This window comes from Salvelinus sp. IW2-2015, linkage group LG11 (assembly GCF_002910315.2).
Source record: "Salvelinus sp. IW2-2015 linkage group LG11, ASM291031v2, whole genome shotgun sequence".
In the NCBI taxonomy this organism is placed as follows: Eukaryota; Metazoa; Chordata; class Actinopteri; order Salmoniformes; family Salmonidae; genus Salvelinus; species Salvelinus sp. IW2-2015.
Genome location: NC_036851.1, coordinates 5,782,010 through 5,801,564, shown reverse-complemented (window position 1 = coordinate 5,801,564; position 19,555 = coordinate 5,782,010). Strand labels below are relative to the sequence as shown.

The 19,555-nt window shown below is 41.3% G+C and overlaps 2 protein-coding genes across 2 annotated transcripts in view; one reads left to right on the top strand and one right to left on the bottom strand.

The window, feature by feature from the left end:
* Positions 1 to 3,891: 3,891 nt before the first annotated feature.
* On the bottom strand, positions 3,892 to 6,437 carry LOC111969694 (protein kish-B). The gene is made up of 3 exons (XM_023995877.1): positions 6,305 to 6,437; positions 5,600 to 5,731; positions 3,892 to 5,282 (listed from the first exon to the last, which is right to left on the bottom strand). Exons 1-3 carry the CDS (start codon positions 6,312 to 6,314, stop codon positions 5,200 to 5,202), a joined length of 225 nt encoding a protein of 74 aa, XP_023851645.1. The 5' UTR covers positions 6,315 to 6,437; the 3' UTR covers positions 3,892 to 5,199.
* A 3,336-nt stretch (positions 6,438 to 9,773) lies between these two features.
* LOC111969695 (mitogen-activated protein kinase 14A-like) overlaps positions 9,774 to 19,555 on the top strand; it is a 52,556-nt gene continuing 42,774 nt past the window's right edge. Inside the window, exon 1 of the mRNA XM_023995878.2 lies at positions 9,774 to 10,319. Coding sequence (XP_023851646.1) covers positions 10,201 to 10,319 — 119 coding nt within the window. The 5' untranslated portion in view covers positions 9,774 to 10,200. The remainder of the gene's footprint in view (positions 10,320 to 19,555) is intronic.

The following is a 19,555-nucleotide window of genomic DNA, read 5'->3' as shown; positions in this document are numbered from 1 at the left end:
TGTTCACAAGTGTGATTGGCCTTGAGCAATGTCTTCATGTTTTTTGGGAAGTTGTGATAGGTGCAGTTGTGTGTGTCTGATGGCAGTGTGTTCCAGACTCAGGAAGCTCTCACAGAAAAAGCAGATTGACTAAAGGTGCTTTTCCTTAAACGAACTGTACAGTCACCTCTCATGGCAGACCTTGTGGATCTGCTGCCATGGGTTTGGGTTTTCTGTTTAACAAAAGTACTGAGTGGAGCCAGGCCATTTAGGATCTTGAACACAAGASGTGTCGGTGTATTGCACAAGATTTTTCCAACTCAGGAGCTCATCATTTCTGAGGATGTAACAGTGATGATGGCAATTGGGCTTCCTATCAAGCACTTTGAGAGCCTGTTTGTAGACAGACTGAATGGGTTATAATGTTGTACAGCAAGATTGGGCCCAACTAGTCAAGCAGTATGTTAAGTGGGGGAGTATCATAGTACAGTTTTGCTACCTCAGTAGTCACAACTTCGTATAAATCGGAAAATAGCTAGGTTGAGTTACCTTTTTCACCTGCTTTTTAAAAAGAGAGGTTGGAATCAAGTATGATGCCAATGTACTTAAAATCGGACACCACTTGGAGCTTCTCCCCTGACACATAGACATCTGGCTCAGTAGCATCAGTTGCCCTCTTTGTGAAGAACATACAGACTGTTTTTTCCCACATTGAGATGCAAACATGAGTCACTGAGCCACTTTGTAACCTGGACCATTACAAGTAGTGAGTTCTTGTGCAGCTTGTTGTTTGCTCTTTGCATGCACATATATCACTGTATCATCTGCATACATTTGAAATTCAGACCAAGTATAGACAGAAGGCAGATCATTAATGTACAGGCTGAATACGAGGGGCCCCAGTATTGAGCCTTGGGGCACGCCCACATCATAGAGTGGGCGACAGCTCATTGCTAACTGACACACTGTGTTTTGTCTTCAAGATATGATTTCATCCACCTCATTCCTGTCTCTATTTACACATTCCTGGGGTCTGTCTTTAAGTGAAAGTGGACCTATTGGTGAATGTGATGAAAGTGATTATCTTGATATGAATATGGTGCTTATTACCTATTGATGAGGAACAATGGTCCAGAATTATACATTCAGGGATTGATGGTGTTTGGAGTTGTATTGAGGTTAAATATGTATAATGTTGGTCTCTCTCCTCTCCCCTGATTATTGAGAGCCTGTTCTGTTCTGCTGGGAGATTTAACCCACCTGTTGTCTGCGTGTGGTCGACGTATTTGCAAAGCCCAGTGATGCCCAACAGAGCTGTGTGTCTGTGTGTTCAGCTGAGCCTCTGTATTGGCAATTTTCCAGCTGGCATTTGGTTCCTTTTCAACAAACGAAAGAAGAACTGCTTCCATTAAAGATGTCGAAAGACATTGTATGACTGTGCTCTCCTCGTCACCAGTGTTGTTTAAAATCTTTTTGCCGCACAACTTCAAATTGAATGTTTGTTTAAAACATTTTGACCTGTTGAACATTTCATTGAAATGCTTTTGAAAAGTGTATTTTTGTAATAAAATCTTTATTAAGCAGTTATTTGTTGGAATAAAATACCATCGACGTTTGTTACTAAGACAAAAGCCAGCAGACTTAGGGCTGTTGTAGCAGTATATTGTTTTGGCACAGTTTTCCAGAACTGAGATTGATTAATAGGTACTCATATCAATATGTATACACCTATACTTATTGGTACTGTATATCTGTCATTTAGGAATAAAGAGTATTATTCTACTACTGTAAGCTATATAACAACATTGTCTCAGCGGGCCTAATATGACAGTTAAATCTGGTCTSCCATTATAACCTGGTCGTGTTGACTGTTAACTGTTTCCACCATCTGTGACTGAGCATCAGCTCGCGCTGGTGGTCACGGTGTAAGGGAGATTCCAGGACGGGATTGGTCGGATTCCAGGATGGATGAGGTCATCGTGGACCTCGACAGAGACGAACAAATGGGCCTTTCGACAGACGTAGCTTCCTGACAGAGGAAGAGGAGATTAAAAAATGTAACAATGGGCTGTCAAACGACAAATGCAAATCGGGTTAATTGCAGGATTTGCTGTGATTAATCCCGATTTATTGCAAATTCAGAATTTGCTTAAAAGTAAGCTGTAATTTAAGATTGAAAATCATTAATAATTTGTCTTGATTTGGTCCAAAGTAATGCTTAGCAAAATCAGGTCAATTGATAAAGCACACTTTATTTAACTGTTTTTAGCTCTCTGAATGATGATTAGTGTATTTAAAATCCTTTCAGACAATACGATTAATCACGGAAAAAAATGTTGCACTAAAATTACACAAAAGGTTAACTCAAGTTGACAGCCCTATTTGTTGTTAACCATAATTGCCTTAGTATTTACTGAAGATTACAAAGTAAATGGTTATGTAGTAATTGCTGCGGAAAGGAATTGGACAATTCATTGAGGTATTGTACGAGTCATCTCTAAGGTAATAAATTATTGTTTTCCATTACTATTCATGCGTTTTGGCAAGATTAAATGTTATTGCCAACAAAATACACAATAAAGAACTCACCTCTCCTGTGGCTTCTGATATCCATTTCCCGTAACACCTGTTGAGCGGAAGATAAGCAATATGTCGGAATTCACACAACAGTAGGCAAATCGCAATATCTCTCGCAGTGAAGTCACAACTTTTTCCTCTCAACTTTATAACTCTCCTTAAAACACACTCACTGTATCATGATAAAACCCCCACTTCACAAAAAAATAAAACTGCCTTACCTGTGTGCAGGGATAGTCACATAACAGCTGCTCTGAAGAGGAATGCTTGTGCTCTCTCGGGATGAGTCTTGATTGAGGGAGAAGCTCTCACACACAGACACGCACGCCAAAGTAAAATATTGGTCTTGTTTCCAGGTGAAGCTATCCCATCACTCAGAGTTGAATCAGCAGCGATGTAAGTGAACGTGGTGTTATGTTGAACAGGTGCATCTTACAGCTCTATGCAGGTCAAATCTGATTTCCTGTCTAATTGTCGCTCCCTCCCGCTCTCCCTCCGGCAGGAGAAACTGGTGTCACAGCCGCTCAGCTCAAGAGAGAGCGGGGGGGGTGGGCGAGAGCAGATGGGGAATTATCCACCTGAGAACGCAGACAGCAGTTAACATCTATTTAACGAGAGTTAACCAAATATGGATATTGAGATTCTTGAGAAACCCTGGCCTATATAAAAAGGRAATGTTCCCACGGTGGCGGAGACCGCATTCACGGTAAACGCTGCGTATAAGTCAGCTCAATCGGAAATGACCTTTAAATGGCAAAAACGCACTATGACGCGCAATTCCGGCGATACGGATTGAATCAAGCCCTAGGTTTGTTTCGTTTGAGGAGTGTGGGCATAAATCTGAAAAACAGTCAGAAAGACACAAAGGAGATCTTTGATTGGACCTTTAAAAAAAAAGATCCCAGTCAATGGATCATCAACACCAGTTAACATAATCATTTCTAAAATGTACAAAGCATAACGGTGAAAGCAATGAAAAGGGATATTGTCAGGCTGTTCTACCCTCATCCAGAATTTAACGAACCATTATCATACACGAGTGCTTTAAGGGTTGCCATCTCTCCAACAATGGGCGCCCGAGTGGCGCAGCGGTCTAAGGCACTGCCTCAGTGCTAGAGGCGTCACTACAGACACCCTCGTTTGAATCCAGGCTGTATCACAAACGGCCGTGATTGGAGAGTCCCATAGGGCGGCGCACAATTAGGGCCCAGCGTCGTCCGGGTTTGGCCGGCGTAGGCCGTCATTGAAAATAAGAATTTGTTCTTAACTGACTTGCTTAGTTAAATAAAGGTTTTTAAAAAACTACTTACTGTAGATGAAGACCATGCCAGAATGTACATGTTATTGAGCTGTGTCATGAGTAACACACTGCACATTTTTATTGACAGAGGTTCTCATTGCTTCTTTCACTAAAATGTAACATAATGCACTGTTAAGTTGTTTTAAGTAATTTTTTAAAATMTATTTTCCCCCAGAGATGACAAGCGCTATTGTCACACAATATACAGCGGGCCAGTCACAAAGCACTGGTGCAGAAATATGTAGTGGTTTTTCCAAACAGGCAAATCGTACATAAATTACAGAGCAAAAAAAAGAAGAACAGAGAGGTTGAAAGAAAATAAGAAGTTAAGCAGGACACCAAGACATTTCTCCTATATTAGTTRGGTTTGTGAAAATTTGGCAAGGAACCGAGAGCTTACCTGAACATGTGACCTTATAGCTTTTAACTATGGCCCAGGGTTATACCTGGGTGTTGAAAAATGATAGTGACGATAATCATGACAACGTACAACCATTTTAACGTTAAAAAACACCTTTGAATAAACAAAGAGATATTTAGACTCAACAACAATACATGTGATGCTCTTCTCTATGGTGCTCTACAGAAAACAGCTTTTTCAAATCTGTTATAATGACTCCCCCCCCCCTAAATATATACAACCGAAGTCTGACTTTAAACAGGAATGAATATTTCCCACATTATTTTAGACTATTCCTTCATACCAGTCCTTTCCCCAGAATAAACCATTGAGAATGGTAATTAGGTGATAATAAAAATAATAAAAAACCTATATTTCTGCTAGCAACAGTATTAAATAAAGACACTACTCAACACATGAGGGTGCTGAGTACATCAGCATGCTGACACTACTTAGCATGCTGACATCTCTATCAGTGTGATCCCTAATCCATTCCAGGTGGACCACATTTTTGTTTCAYCCCAGCACTAACTCAACTAATCAATGGCTTGGTGACTGGTTGCAATTGAACAGTAGAATCAGATGTGTTAGTGTTGAGCTAGAACAAAAATGTGCACCTCAAGAAGAGAAACACTGTTCTATAAGATCTGTACAGGAAACTCAGGGTAAACTGGATGACAGTTGTGTCATGCAGGGATGGATGATGTCAGGTTTAGAAGAGTGCAGTGAGCTACAGGGATCTTATTTACCTAATGTGGGGCACTATTGGCTTATCCTTGTCTTTTACAGGTCCTGGGTGAATAAATTGGGAGTCTTGGGCACACATTGTCCAAACAGTGTCCATGGGTGGCAAACCAGCACAGCCAAATCCAGCCCAGCCAAGCCTGGCCATGTCCGGTCCACTCCAGTCCATCCTAGTCCGGTCCATCCCAGCCTGACACTGTCACTTTAAGGACACCAGGTACAATGCCATCGTCAGACAGGTTATCGCCACAGCATGGTGGAGTCTAGTCCCAATCACTGCAGCTGAGAGACGAAAGAGAAAGGGAGGGAGAGAGCAAAAGAGACCAAGGACGACAGAAGGGGGAGAGAGAATGGGGGTGCAAGAGAGAGAGAGATGGAGAGATACAGAGTGGGGAGGAATGGACAGATAGGGGGGAAATAGAATGGGGGAATGAGGGAGAAAAAAACTGTAGATCAGCAGTAGGAGTAAGTGGACCTCTCTGCTTCAGACTATGATGAAACTATAGCTTTTTGGCTGTAGTTAAACACAAACCCAGTATTTATATCCCATTCTTCTATTACATAGATGGAAATTGCTGCTTGATTGATTGATGGCTTACCTTTATAGAACACTCCCCACACACCTTTCTTTTCTGAGAGTAGCCAGCTGTTGAGGCGAGGCACCTTCTTGAGGTATGCACATGTACAGATGAACAGAATCCCAAATACCACAATCCCATCCAACGAGTACACTGAGGAGAGGAGAAAAAARACATCATTTGGTCTGAAGATGACATCTGGAGATATGTGGTTCAYTTATCGAAGATGAACTACCATTGCCTTGGTAATGTAGACTTCTTGATGTCTACAGCAATGGTAAAATACCATTGCCAGTGAAACCAGTTTGACAGCTKGGCTACACTTGATACCTGTGTGATTAGCTTGCTAGATACCTAGCTATGTCAACATCAATTACAAAAGCAGGGTTGCATAAACGACAGTAATAGCTACGTGAAKCATGTCACAACATAGATAGCTAGATACCAGATGGACGTATTAGAATGCAAATTGACGATGCACTTTTCAGTTCATAAATCAAAATGTTAGCAAATTGATGTTGYCTAGCTACAGTACGGTCTGTAGCCACGTCTACAGAACCATATGGTAGCTAGCTAGCAAAGTAGCTGGCACAAATGCTAATTAATCGAATCACAAAGGGATAGCTAGCTAACTGAAGCTACAGTATATCGCTAACGTCTGCTTCTTTACTTTGAAAACAGTGCATCTCCTGTAAGATGACCTATAAAACGTCACATTAAACTTACCATTTGTCATGTTTGCAGTTTGCTGTTGTCCAAGACTGTGTTGAAGTCTCAGTTATTTTCAAAGGTCCATGTTGTTGTCAAACGCTGTCCTCCTTTCCTGTGTTAGTCAGCAGCATGACCAATCGAGCGACAACTAATGGATGGAAAACAAATGACATATCCGGGTTCATCAGGACAGAGCAATGGAARTCAGATATTGGGAGTAACAAAGCCAAACCAAAGATGGTTTAGAAACTCTGTSGACAAAKTGGGTAAGTAATGTATTTTTCTTAAATGTTTAAATGTTTGTATTTTTAATCTACGGTCTCCTCCACATTAAAGGGACAATTCACACCAAAATCAAAGTTGGTCAGGTGATCTTTGTCCCAGCCAATTGTGTATCAAGGAGAGATGCAGTATATTGAAAAATATTGGAGGGTTATGGAGCTTCACAGTGGAGTGTCTGTAAGAACACTAGGATCTCAGTTCTCAGTTGACTATTGTTGCACCCATAAAAATCTGTCAGTTTAAGCTAGAGATATCTGTGTTGTTGCATGGGCTGCGTCTCAATCCACTTAATCAGCCTATGTCGGCCTTCCACATATGTGGTGGACGGTTTGACCCACTAACTAATATGACCACTCTATGGAAGGAWGAAACGCTCACAAAGCCCAGGAGGACTCGTATGAAGGTAACCTGGTACTGGTTTAAAAAATGAATGGAAGTATGGAGGTTGAACAGGTTTTTGAACAGATATTTAATCTGTTCAACAACAAACAAAAAACATCCTAATCTTTCTTATATCTCCTAGATATAGGACAGACACTTCCAAACCTTATTCCTTATGGTACATTTTTTTTCTCTGTTTTTCCATATCTTAGCTTAGTAGAACCCATAAAGATGCATGGATGGATGGATGGATGATTTTTAAGCAATAATGCATCCAGGTGAAACAGGGGCTGAACTTCAGAAGGTAAGGACTATGAACTATATAACACGTTCAACATGTTCAAACACTACATGCTTCCAGTCTATGAGGTTGCCACACTGATTGATTGGAAGTAGTGTTGTGCAGTTCGCAAACTATTTGTTATTTRTGAACTCCTCTTTTTACTCGCTCGAGAGTCGTGATTCGTTTTTTCCGAGTGACTTGTTATTTTTTGTCGTTAGTTTGACCTTGTGGCTGCAATGAATTCTACAGTAGGATTAATATGCGCTCCCCCGGCTCAGTGGCTCAGGATACAGCACTTGCTCTGACCAACTGTCTATCCGACCAACTGTGCGCACAGAAAACAAAATCATGCTGCAGGCAACGTAGAGAAGAAAAAGACATGTTTAGAACTGGTAATTGATCGCATGGTGCAATAATTAATGCAATTAATTGATTATTATCGATGGATACAGCTTTGTAGAACCAAAACATGGCCTACACAGCTCAACTCGAACTCTAGTACGACTCGTTTGTGGGGCTGCAGTTTGCAAACAATATTGTGCTAATCTCCCTGGTGGCAGTCAAGCAATTGCATTTCGCACAAGAGTCGTTCACAGTCTAGTCCGGTTGTGGCCATAGACCTTGTTTGAAACGTAACAATAAATAATCTTATTTGTAGGCTATGCCTAGAGATCAGACATGTACATTGTTTGAAGTACACTTTTATAATTGTCATTCACAAATGACAGCTCCAATAAGCCCCTATGGCGAACAAGAGGCTTGTAGAATTCTTTCAAGTTTTTAGTTCATCGTTCGCCGGTAGGGGTTCCTGCGTGCTCTGGGCATTACAGAATCAAATTAAAGAAATGAGTCAAAAGTTTTGTTATTTTTTTAACCAGGCAAGTCAGTTAAGAACAAATTATTATTTTCAATGACAGCCTAGTGGGGCAGAACYACAGATTTGTACCTTGTCAGCTCAGGGATTTGAACTTGCAACCTTTCGGTTACTAGTCCAACAATCTAWCCACTAGGCTACCGAGTTGAAAAGATCTGAGTCAGTAAAAAGAGCAAACTTTCCATCACTAATTGGAAGCATGTGAGCCTAATTAACATGTGTTGGGGAGGACGTCAGCCTGGTATGAACCATCCTGATTTCGCGAGCTCAAATTCTGTTTTGCTCTATCCGTGTAGCGAAATTAAATGTGAGCTAGTGAGACCAGGATAGTTTGTATGAGGCTAGGAGGACATACAGCCCCTGTAGAAACCTGGAAATGGGGGTGATTGGTGGAAATGTGTGGAGGATTTTCAACATACTGTATATAAAGCTAAACAAATAGGGTGTAATGAGTGTCTTTGATATAAATGTATAGCATACGTATGCTAATCGTTAGCTGTAACCTAATTAAACTAACAGCTAGGCCTATGATTAGTGCAAGTAAAAATGTATGCAGCAGGCTTGTCCAGATGGCAATTCAAAATATTGGGGAAAATCAAGATAGTAAGGCCATCATAACACTGTGATATATTAAATAAGCCCAACGGGTCAATCACTATTGCATACGTAATTTTTTTCAACATTTCAACACAGAGTTTCTAAACCTGGCTTTGATTTCAACATGTAGCCTACAGTAAAAGGCAAAGGATATTAGGAATTACCACATATTTCAGTGGGATTTCCCCATCTGCCAAACTCAAAACACGCGAGATGTGTGAATAGGGACGGGGTAGCACTTCAGGGGCTTATTAAAACCGATTCTGTTGCAAAGCGTTTCTTAAACGGAAGCAACCTGAACAAAGGCCCTACCCGTATTTTTTTCAACTGTTTGGACTAATGATTACACCCAGTTCACGTTCCGTCTCAACACAGTCAAGTTTGAGTGGCTAAAGCAACCGACAGTAGACAAATGTCGAGGAGTAAAATTGGGGGAGGTGCAGCTGTGACAGCCGAAAGTCAGACACTAATGTGGTTTTTCAACATGGCAGTGTTGCAATTGTTTATACAAGTGTTTTACATTGTACAGTCAATTAGTGAGAGAGAAACCCAAATATCACCGTTATTTGTATATATCCACTGTTCGATATGAATGGCAGCAACGTTGGTTAATTAGAGCCTCCCATAATGGTCCCGTGTGGCTCAGTTGGTAGAGCATGGCGCTTGCAACGCCAGGGTTGTGGGTTCATTCCCCACGGGGGGACCAGGATGAATATGTATGAACTTTCCAATTTGTAAGTCGCTCTGGATAAGAGCGTCTGCTAAATGACTTAAATGTTAAATGTAAATAATGCAGGGATGGCTGCAGGATGAAGTTGGTGAAGAGCCTAGAGATAGATAGGGGACTTATATTTATATTAGTAGATATATATATACATTTTGTATATATACTTTAAAATGGCAGAAGCATGGTGGAAGCCCTCAATGTAGGCCGTCATTATAAATACGATTTCTTTCCGACTTGCCTAGTTAAATAAAGGTTCAATAAAACAAAAATGGGGCTGACAATGCTAAAATGTCCTTTTGGCCACTAGAGGACTCTATTATCCTCTATGGTGAAGAGCAACTGCAAAAACTTGCAGTTGACTGCAGTCAAAACGTCATGACCTTTGATCGCATGATTTTTGTGAAGTTCGTCGATTTTTTTTAACCACATTATGCAATGCATTTTGAAAGTCGACTTGACGAAAGTGATCCGCTGAACGTACCCATAAACAAGATCGGAATKTGCAGAGAGGAGAAATCAATCATAGCTCACTGTGTTTCGGGCTCTGCTGTTCAGCCATAGCTCACTGTGTTCCGGCTCTGCGGTTCTCATGTGGTGCACGGGATAAAGTTTGCACAGTCCGGAATGCGCGAGACCAAATTCGTCTGTTGGTTGGGTCAACAATAGTTATCGTAGTATTGAGTTTTAGACACCACCAGCATCACTAGTACCACGCAAACGAGGAAACCGAAGTTACGACGGGCTTGTTTGTCTGCATTCTGCAGGGAATGTCTCACAAGGAGAGACCCGCTTTCTACCGACAGGAGCTCAACAAGACGATATGGGAGGTCCCGGAGCGGTACCAGACCCTGTCCCCGGTCGGCTCGGGAGCCTACGGATCCGTCTGGTAGGTACCTTTCCAGTAAATCAACAATATCTACGAGAACTAGAGCCTGCTTAGTAAACTCTGCTCCGTCCTACGAAAGATATTCCATCCATATTACAAGGAGCTACTATAGAGTTCCCCGTTCATAGYCGCTAAATGCTTATGCCCCTATTGACGGTATAAATATTCTGACGGAGGTTTGCTTTCCCTTGCGGTACGGTTTTGGAGCGATAAGGAACATAATTTTCATATCAGTAAAAAAAAGGTTAAATTACTACACACTCGAGCCTTTTAGGGGCGTAAGTAKGTTTTTGTTGGGGGCTCCCACCTTGTCAGCAGAGAGAAATTGAAGTTTTAAAGTAAATTCCTGCAATTCTACCCATTTTGCCAAAGGCGTAGAGAACATTTTACAGTTTTAAAGCAAGTTTTCTGCTATTGTACACATTTTGTCATTTGGGCAGAGAGAAAATATATCCATTTTATAACACATTTTATGCAATTTTACTAATTTTGCCATGGGGCAGAGAACAAAATTGCAATATGTAACTTTTTGGGAGACCTGACCAAATTTACATAGAAATGTGAGATATAGATCTGTCATTTACATTAAAAGCAAGTTTAAGAAGTGGTAGATCAGTTCTGTGTGTGCTATTGCTATGTTTCCCTTAAGTTTTGTTTTTGCTCTTTTACTTTTGATTTTGTACACCAGTTTCAAAAAGCTGAAAATACAATATTTTGGGTTATGGAAAATATATTTCGTAGCGATTTAGATGGTACAATGATTCTCAACATATCAAATGTTATTTGTCACGTGCCGAATACAACAGGTATTTAACCTGACAGTTTAATGCTAACTTACAAGCCCTTAACCAACAATGCAGTTTTAAGAAAATTACCCAAAAATATTAATTTAAAAAAGTAACAAATAATTCAAGAGCAGCAGTAGAATAACAATAGCGAGGCTATATACAGGGGGTACCGGTACAGAGTCAATGTGCGGGGGCACCGGTTAGTTGAGGTAATTGAGGTAATATATACATGTAGGTATAATTATTAAAGTGACTTATGCATAGATAATGACAGAGTGTAGCAGCAGCATAAAAGAGAGGGGGGTAGCCATTTGATTATGGGTAGCCATTTGATTAGATGTTAAGTAGTCTTTATGGCCTGMGGGTAGAAGCTGTTTAGAAACCTCTTGGACCTAGACTTGGCACTCGGGTACTGCTTGCCGTGCGGTAGCAGAGAGAACAGTCTATGACTAGGGTGGCTGGAGTCCTTGACTATTTTTAYGGCCTTCCTCTAACACCGCCTGGTATAGAGGTTCTGGATGGCAGGATGCTTGTCCCCGGTGATGTACTGGGCCGTACGCACTACCCTCTGTAGTGCCTTGCGGTCGGAGGCCGAGCAGTTGCCATACCAGGCGGTGATGCAACCAGTCAGGATGCTCTCGATGGTGCAGCTGTAGAACCCTTTGAGGATCTGAGGACCCATGCCGAATCTTTTCAGTCTCCTGGGGGGGGAATAGGTTTTGTCGTGCCCTCTTCACAACTGTCTTGGTGTGCTTGGACCATGTTAGTTTGTTGGTGATGTGGACACTCAAACTGCGCTCAACCTGCTCCACTACAGCCCCGTCGATGAGAAGGGGGGCTTTTTTGTCACATAAACTGAAATTAGGCAAACTATTAGAATTTTAACAACCAGGAAATGGTGGGGCGATTTCTGCATATTACACCTATAAAGCCAATTTCCTGTAATTCTACACATTTTGCCATGACTTACAGTGCCTTGTAAGTATTCATCCCTCTTGGCGTTTTTCCTATTTTGTTGCATTACAACCTCTAATTTAAATGGATTTTTATTTGGATTTCATGTAATGGATATACACAAAATAGTCCAAATTGGTGAAGTGAAAGGAAAAAAATAACACGGTACACAGCGTTGTACGAGATCTTCAGTTTCTTGGCAATTTCTCACATGGAATAGCCTTCATTTCTCAGAACAAGAATAGACTGACAAAGAAAGGTCTTTGTTTCTGGCCATTTTGAGCCTGTAATCGAACCCACAAATGCTGATGCTCCAGATACTCAACTAGTCTAAGGAAAGCCAGTGTTATTGCATCTTTAATCAGCACAACACTTTTCAGCTGAGCTAACATAATTGCAAAAGGGTTTTCTAATGATCAATTTAGCCTTTTAGAATGATAAACTTGGATTAGCTAACACAACGTGACATTGGGACACAGGAGTGATGGTTGCTGATAATGGGCCTCTGTATGCCTAAATAGATATTCCATAAAAAATCTGCCGTTTCTAGCTACAATAGTAATTTACAACATTAACAATGTCTGCACTGTATTTCTGATCTATTTGATGTTATTTTAATGGACAAAAAAGTAGCTTTTCTTTCAAAAACAAGGATATATCTAAGTGACCCCAAACTTTTGAACGGTAGTGTGTGTATACATACATACATGCATGCATACATACATACATACATACATACATACATAAACTCAGAAGAAGAAAAAAACGTCCCCTTTTCAGGACTGTCTTTCAAAGATAATTCGTAAAAATTGTAAAGGGTTTAAACACTGTTCCCCATGCTTGTTCAATGAACCATAAACAACGGTCGTTAAGACATTAACAGCTTACAGATGGTAGGCAATTAAGGTCACATTTATATAAACTTAGGACACTAAAGAGGCCTTTTTACTGTTTCTGGAAAAACACCAAAAGAAAGATGCCCAGGGTCACTGCTCATCTGCGTGAACGTGCCTTAGGCATGCTGCAAGGAGGCATGAGGACTGCAGATGTGGCCAGGGCAATAAATTGCAATGTCCGTACTGTGAGATGCCTAAGACGGCGCTACATGGAGACACGACGGACAGCTGATATTCCTCGCAGTGGCAGACCACATGTAACAACACCTGCACAGGATCGGTACATCCGAACAGCACACCTGCGGGACAGGTACAGGATGGCAACAACAACTGCCCGAGTTACACCAGGAATGCACAATCCCTCCATCAGTGTTTAGACTGTCCGCACTAGGATGAGAGAGGCTGGACTGAGGGCTTGTAGGCCTGTTGTAAGGCAGGTCCTCACCAGACATCACCGGCAACAATGTCGCCTATGGGCACAAACCCACCGTCGCTGGACCAGACAGGACTGGCAAAAAGTGCTCTTCACTGACGAGTCACGGTTGTTCTCACCAGGGGTGATGGTCGGCTTCGCGTTTATCGTCGAAGAAATGAGCGTTACACCGAGGCCTGTACTCTGGAGCGGATCGATTTGAGGTGGAGGGTCCGTCATGGTCTGGGCGTGTGTGTCACAGAATCATCAGACTGAGCTTGTTGTCATTGCAGGCAATCTCAATGCTGTGCGTTACAGGGAAGACATCCTCCTCCCTCATTGTGTACCCTTCCTGCAGGCTCATCCTGACATGACCCTCCAGCATGACAATGCCACCAGCCATACTGCTCGTTCTGTGAGTGATTTCCTGCAAGACCGGAATGCCAGTGTTCTGCCATGGCCAGCGAAGAGCCCGGATCACAATCCCATTGAGCACGTCTGGGACCTGTTGGATTGGAGGGTGAGTGCTAGGGCCATTCCCCCTAGAAATGCCGGGAACTTGCAGGTGCCCTTGGTGGAAAAGTGGGTTAACATCTCACAGCAAGAGCTGGCAAATCTGGTGTAGTCCATGAGGAGATACACTGCAGTATCTAATGCAGCTGTGCCACACCAGATAGTGACACTTACTTTTGATTTTGCCCCCCCCCCCCCCCCCCCTTGTTCTGGGACACATTATTCCATTTCTGTTAGTCACATGTCTGTGGAACTTGTTCAGTTTATGCTCAGTTGTTGAATCTGTTATGTAAACACATATATTTACACATGTAAGTTTGGTGAAAATTAAACTCAGTTGACAGGGAGAGGATGGTTTCTTTTTTTGCTGAGTTTACATACATACAGGCATGCATACATGCACAGTACCAGTCAAAAGTTTGGACACACCTACTCATTCAAGGGTTTTTCTTTATTTTTTACTATTTTCTGGATTGTAGAATGATAGTGAAGACATCAACTATTAAATAACACACATGGAATCATGTAGTAACCAAAAAAGAGTTAAACAAATCAAAAAATATATTTTATACTTGAGATTCTTCAAAGTAGCCACCCTTTGCCTTGATGACAGCTTTGCACACTCTTGTTGGAGCTAGAAACACAAGCATTTCGCTACACCCGCGATACACATGTTTAGCAGATGTTATGATACAAATAAAATTTGATTCGATTTTTTTYAACTATTGCACAGTGTAGRAATCTGCAATGTTTCAAATCACAAAATCAGGCCAGGGGATACTTTGTTTCTGAGCATTTTACGATAGCTGCCTARGAAGTGTCAGTCAGTGTAAAAATGAGGTTACTGTAACCAGATTGCTGTGCTACGCACTCTTCTGAGTGGCTTGGGTCTGACTGTCTTTCAAACATCAGATTATCTTTGTTTTTGTGCAGATAGGTTTTCCTGGTGAACAACATCCTGTAAACAAAAATGGATTAGCTAGCTTTTTCATTTACGAGCATTTAACAGTCTAGACGAAAGACTTCAGTCGCCTATTCACTACTGCCTCTCAAGTAAACAAAAAGGCACCACTGAAATTGTTTTTGAGGAAGTGTTTATGGTGCAGATTGATATGGATGTTTATGCAGAAGCCTACTTATCGGTGGGGACGCAGTGCCCCAGTGCTGTCAGTGAGCATTGTCTTCCAACAGGTGGTGTCACTCCTACACGACGCTTGTCCCTARCCTAAACTCTATCCCTAACCATAACCTTAATCATTTTAAATTTCAACTTCAGTGGGGTGACGTCAGAGTTGGATGTTCCAAGGATCCCAGATAGCAAGGAACCTCAACTGTCTGCAGGTTGAATCGTCGCGCTATGACAGTGGTTACGCCCGGAAGGCTTGCCGACGCTACCAACAGCACATAAACAACAACGTTAATGCATCATCTGTCAGTTGTAGAAACCCGAATGTGTGTGTTTRTTGTGCCTATCCCAAATCAAAACTTTGGCATTCATGATTAGGCTACTGAAAGAAAAACATTTTATGCATGATGATAACAATGTAGGCTAGGCATACGGGGTGMGTATTCGATTTGCCCCACAAGATGTTGCTTGAACTTGGCTAAATCATTATGCTTACATCTGAATGTAATCAGAAAGTGGCTGAAACTATACGGAAGTTTCTAGTTACATCACCTTGTGCCCAATAGCCCCTTGCTCCCTTTACATCCCTGCATGTTCTCGTAGCGCACTCTAAGCCAGGCCAGCAGGCYGTGTGACGGATAGAAAGTCACGTGGTTGCCGGGCAGAAAGCGGCCCCYCCTCCCCAGTCAGTGGAGTAATGAGCGTTCAATTCTATAGGCATCTGCTGCCCTGCCGGTGATGAGTCTGGAATGATGTCATCTTTTCCCGTTGTGTGTGTGTGTGTGTACACTGATGAGTCATAGCTGCGAGATTAGGTAGCCTAGTCTCTTCAGCTCTGTTTAGGTTGAGTCATCCTGCTGTAGTCTCCTTTTGACAAGAAGACTTCATTATAATGTAATTATAACACAGCCGCTCCTGTCCTGTGAGAATAGTTATTCTTCTGGACATGCTGAGTGTGTGTGTCTCACTGTTACGTTGTTTTGTACAGTAGCAGCTGTTGATGCATCATTTTGCTTTCAGTTGGAAAGTGATGAATTGATCCTTTTGTCACTAYATGGCCATGCTAGAAAGGACAAAGGTGACAATGGCAATATCATCAGCAGTGGTGGAAAAAGTACCCAATTGTCCTACTTGAGTAAAAGTAAAGATACCTTTTTTAATAGAAAATGACTCAAGTAAAAGTGGAAGTCACCCGGTAAATTACTACTAGAGTAAAAGTCTAAAAGTATAAATCATTTCAAATTCCTTATATTAAGCAAACCAGACGGCATTGTTGTTTTTTTGAGTTTTTTCTTTACGGATAGCAAGGGGCACACTCCAACACTGACATGATTTACAATTGAAGAATTTGTGTTTAGTGAGTCTGCCAGATCAGAGGCAATAGGGATGACCAGGGTTGTTCTCTTGATAAGTGCGTGAATTTGACAATTTTCCTTTCCTGCTAGCCATTCAAAATGGAATGAGTACTTTTGTGTGTCAGGGGAAATTGTGTAAAAAGTACCTTATTTTCTTTAGTAAAGTAAAAGTTACCCCAAAAAACGACTTAAGTAATACTTTAAAGTAGTTTTACTTAAGTACTTTATACCACTGATCATCAGAAAGTGAGCAGAAAATATATGAGCTATTTGTACTTTAATTTGCGTTTAGGGTTAGTGGTAAGGGTTAATGTTAAGTTAGGTTCAGCGGTTGAAAGCTCTGAACTTCTGTCTCTGTATTATAGCCAAATATTGATGAGCTGCTGCGTCTCACTCTGCGTCTCCTGGACAGTGCAGTTGCAGTAAATTGTGGGACACTGCAGTAGGCTAAATTAGACTTATAGTGCTGGCAGGCGTGAGCTAAAACGTTGTCATAGGACTTCAGTGCTCTCAGAGCCTCAGTATACTCTATAGGCCTAAGTACTGTACCTTCCTGGGCGGTGCAGTGAAACATACTTTGAGAGTGCGTTGACGTCMTTGAGAGAAAAGCAACGTTGAGAGAGCGCGGCAGTGCAGTACTGCATAATSGGAGAGTAGTGGGGTATTAATAGACTAGATATGTGCCTGAAATGGCACTATAGATAGTGCACTACTTTTGWCCAGAGTCATATGGTCAAGTAGTGCGCTATGTKGGGAATAGGGTGCCATTTGGGACACAGTCCGTCCTTCCAGTTGTCTTGGCTATTCCATGAGTCAGTTCCTGTAGTCCTGTCTGCAGTCTGTCGGTTGCCCGGCCAGTCGGGCCAATCAGACAGTTGTTCAGGGAAGTCAGTCAATCAGTGGCTGCGTTTCTAGGTTTTATTTTTTGCAGTCCCGCTACTCAGATGATCAGATCTCACCTCGCCTGGAGAAATGTCTAGCATATCATGTTAAAGTGGTTCCTGAGACGGRGAATGGATCTTATCATATGCCCAGCAGGACTGCAAAGAAAGACAAGCTGGTAATGCCAAACCTTTCAGCCAGTCGGTTAGAGTTAATGTATGTATTTGTTCCTGCCACCAGGCTGTCCCTCCCTCGCAGTCCTCGGTGTGAACTCTGCCTGACAAAGGAATGTAAAGCACCATGTTAGGGATTCTAGATTCTACCCCATCTGTCATTCCAAGCCTTGTTGAGAAAACCACTCCCATGTTTCTCTATTCCTGCTCTGTTCTTAGAATTGGTTCTTTAGAAAGTGGAAGTCACCCAGGAGTTCCATGCTAAGAGTGTTTATGCAAAGAGTGTTCAGAGTTATTAATAATATAAATTGGTAAGACTTTACTTTAAGACATTTAAGGGGGGGTTGTAAATGTTTTATTAAAGGTAGTTCATAGACAGTTAATAGTTGGTTAAATATGAAGTTTATAAAAAAATGTGTAAATAGATATTGCCTGGGCCTCATTAGAGTAGTTTGCTTTAGGTGTTGGTACAGTGGGGAGTGCTATGGTATGCAGTGCCCTCAGAGCCAGCCACTAAGCCAAGCTTACACAAACACAAATGCATTTATAATACGTAAAACAATGGTACTAAGATGACCACGGGAAAGTTTGCCTTCTTTGATAAGACCATATGTAGTTGTGGTAACACGTTTACTCTCAGGGGGAAAACCAGCTTCTATGCGTATCTGACTTCGTAGGAACTTGCTTCCTTATTCCTTGGTATTTGGAGGGCAAACTGAACACGTAGTAGTTTCGTTTATCAGGATCCCATTAGCTACTGCACATGCAGCCGCTACTTGTCTTATGTTCCACATAAAACCTACCAATACATTACAAAGTACAGAACAGTAATAGACAAGAACAACATGAGATAATAATACATTAAATAATTATACAATTTAAAAAAAAAAAGTACATATAGGGAAGACACCAAGAGACAACAAAAATAATATTGACACACTATTCATATATACAGTACCAGTCAKATTTGGACTCATTCAAGGGTTTTGATTTGTTTAACACTTTTTTTTGGTTACTACATGATTCCATATGTTGTATTTCATAGTTTTGATGTCTTCACTATTATTCTACAATGTAGGAAATAAAGAAAAACCTTTGAATGAGTAGGTGTGTCTAAACATTTGACTGGTACTGTACATATTCTTATATACAGTACAGTTAAATTAGGTKTTMTAGAAAGAGGAGAGGRACTGTGATACAATATGTTTTTATTTGTTTTTTAAAGCTGAACTAGCTGTTTGCCTGAGTAACCACTGGTGTCAGAGCATTCCACGATGACATGACTATATATAATGTGACGCATTAAATCTGTTGTTGGTTTGGGTACTGTGAAGAAACCCATAGTGGCGGGTCTGGTGGGGTATGTATGCCTGAAGTGTATGCAAATAGACTATACAACTGGTTAGACATTTTCAACACACAAGCGTTTCTTAAAAAGACTAGAAAGGGAAGCAGTCAATTTCTCCTCAAGCATGAAAGACTGTCATACATGTTGTTGATGTTAGTTCTGTGTGTGCAGTTAAGGGCAAGGCGTCCTGCTTTGTTTTGAGCCAGCTGCGGCTTTCTTAGGTCTTACTTTGCTGCACCTGATCATATTACCGGACATTAATCAAGTTGGGATCAAAGCCTGAACAACTAGTACAATTGTGTAAAAAAACGCATAACATAATTTTATAACAGACATGCCTCTCTCCATTTTCACAACAATTTTGTCAATATGACTTGACCATATTAACTGAACAGCCAGTGTTACTCCTCGGAGTTCAGATTCTTCAACTTGTTCCGTGGTCACACCTTTTATATTCCTAACTCCAGTTGAGGTTTAGGTCTAAGAGTTATGCTTTGAACCAAATATAATGCTTTTGGTTTTAGATGTATTTAAGGCCAGTTTATTGTTCATTAGCCATTCTAACACTGACTGTAACTCCTTGCTAAGAGTCTCAGTGAGCTCACTGGCTCTAAGTGCTGATGTGTAGTGTGCAATCGTCAGCATACACAGTCATTTTAGCTTGTAAGACAAGTGGCAAATAATTTGTAAATATAGAGAAGAGTAACGGCCCAAGGCAACTGCCCTGGGGAATACCGTACTGTACATTTCTGATGTTAGAGAAGCTTCCTTTGAAGAATACTCTGAGTT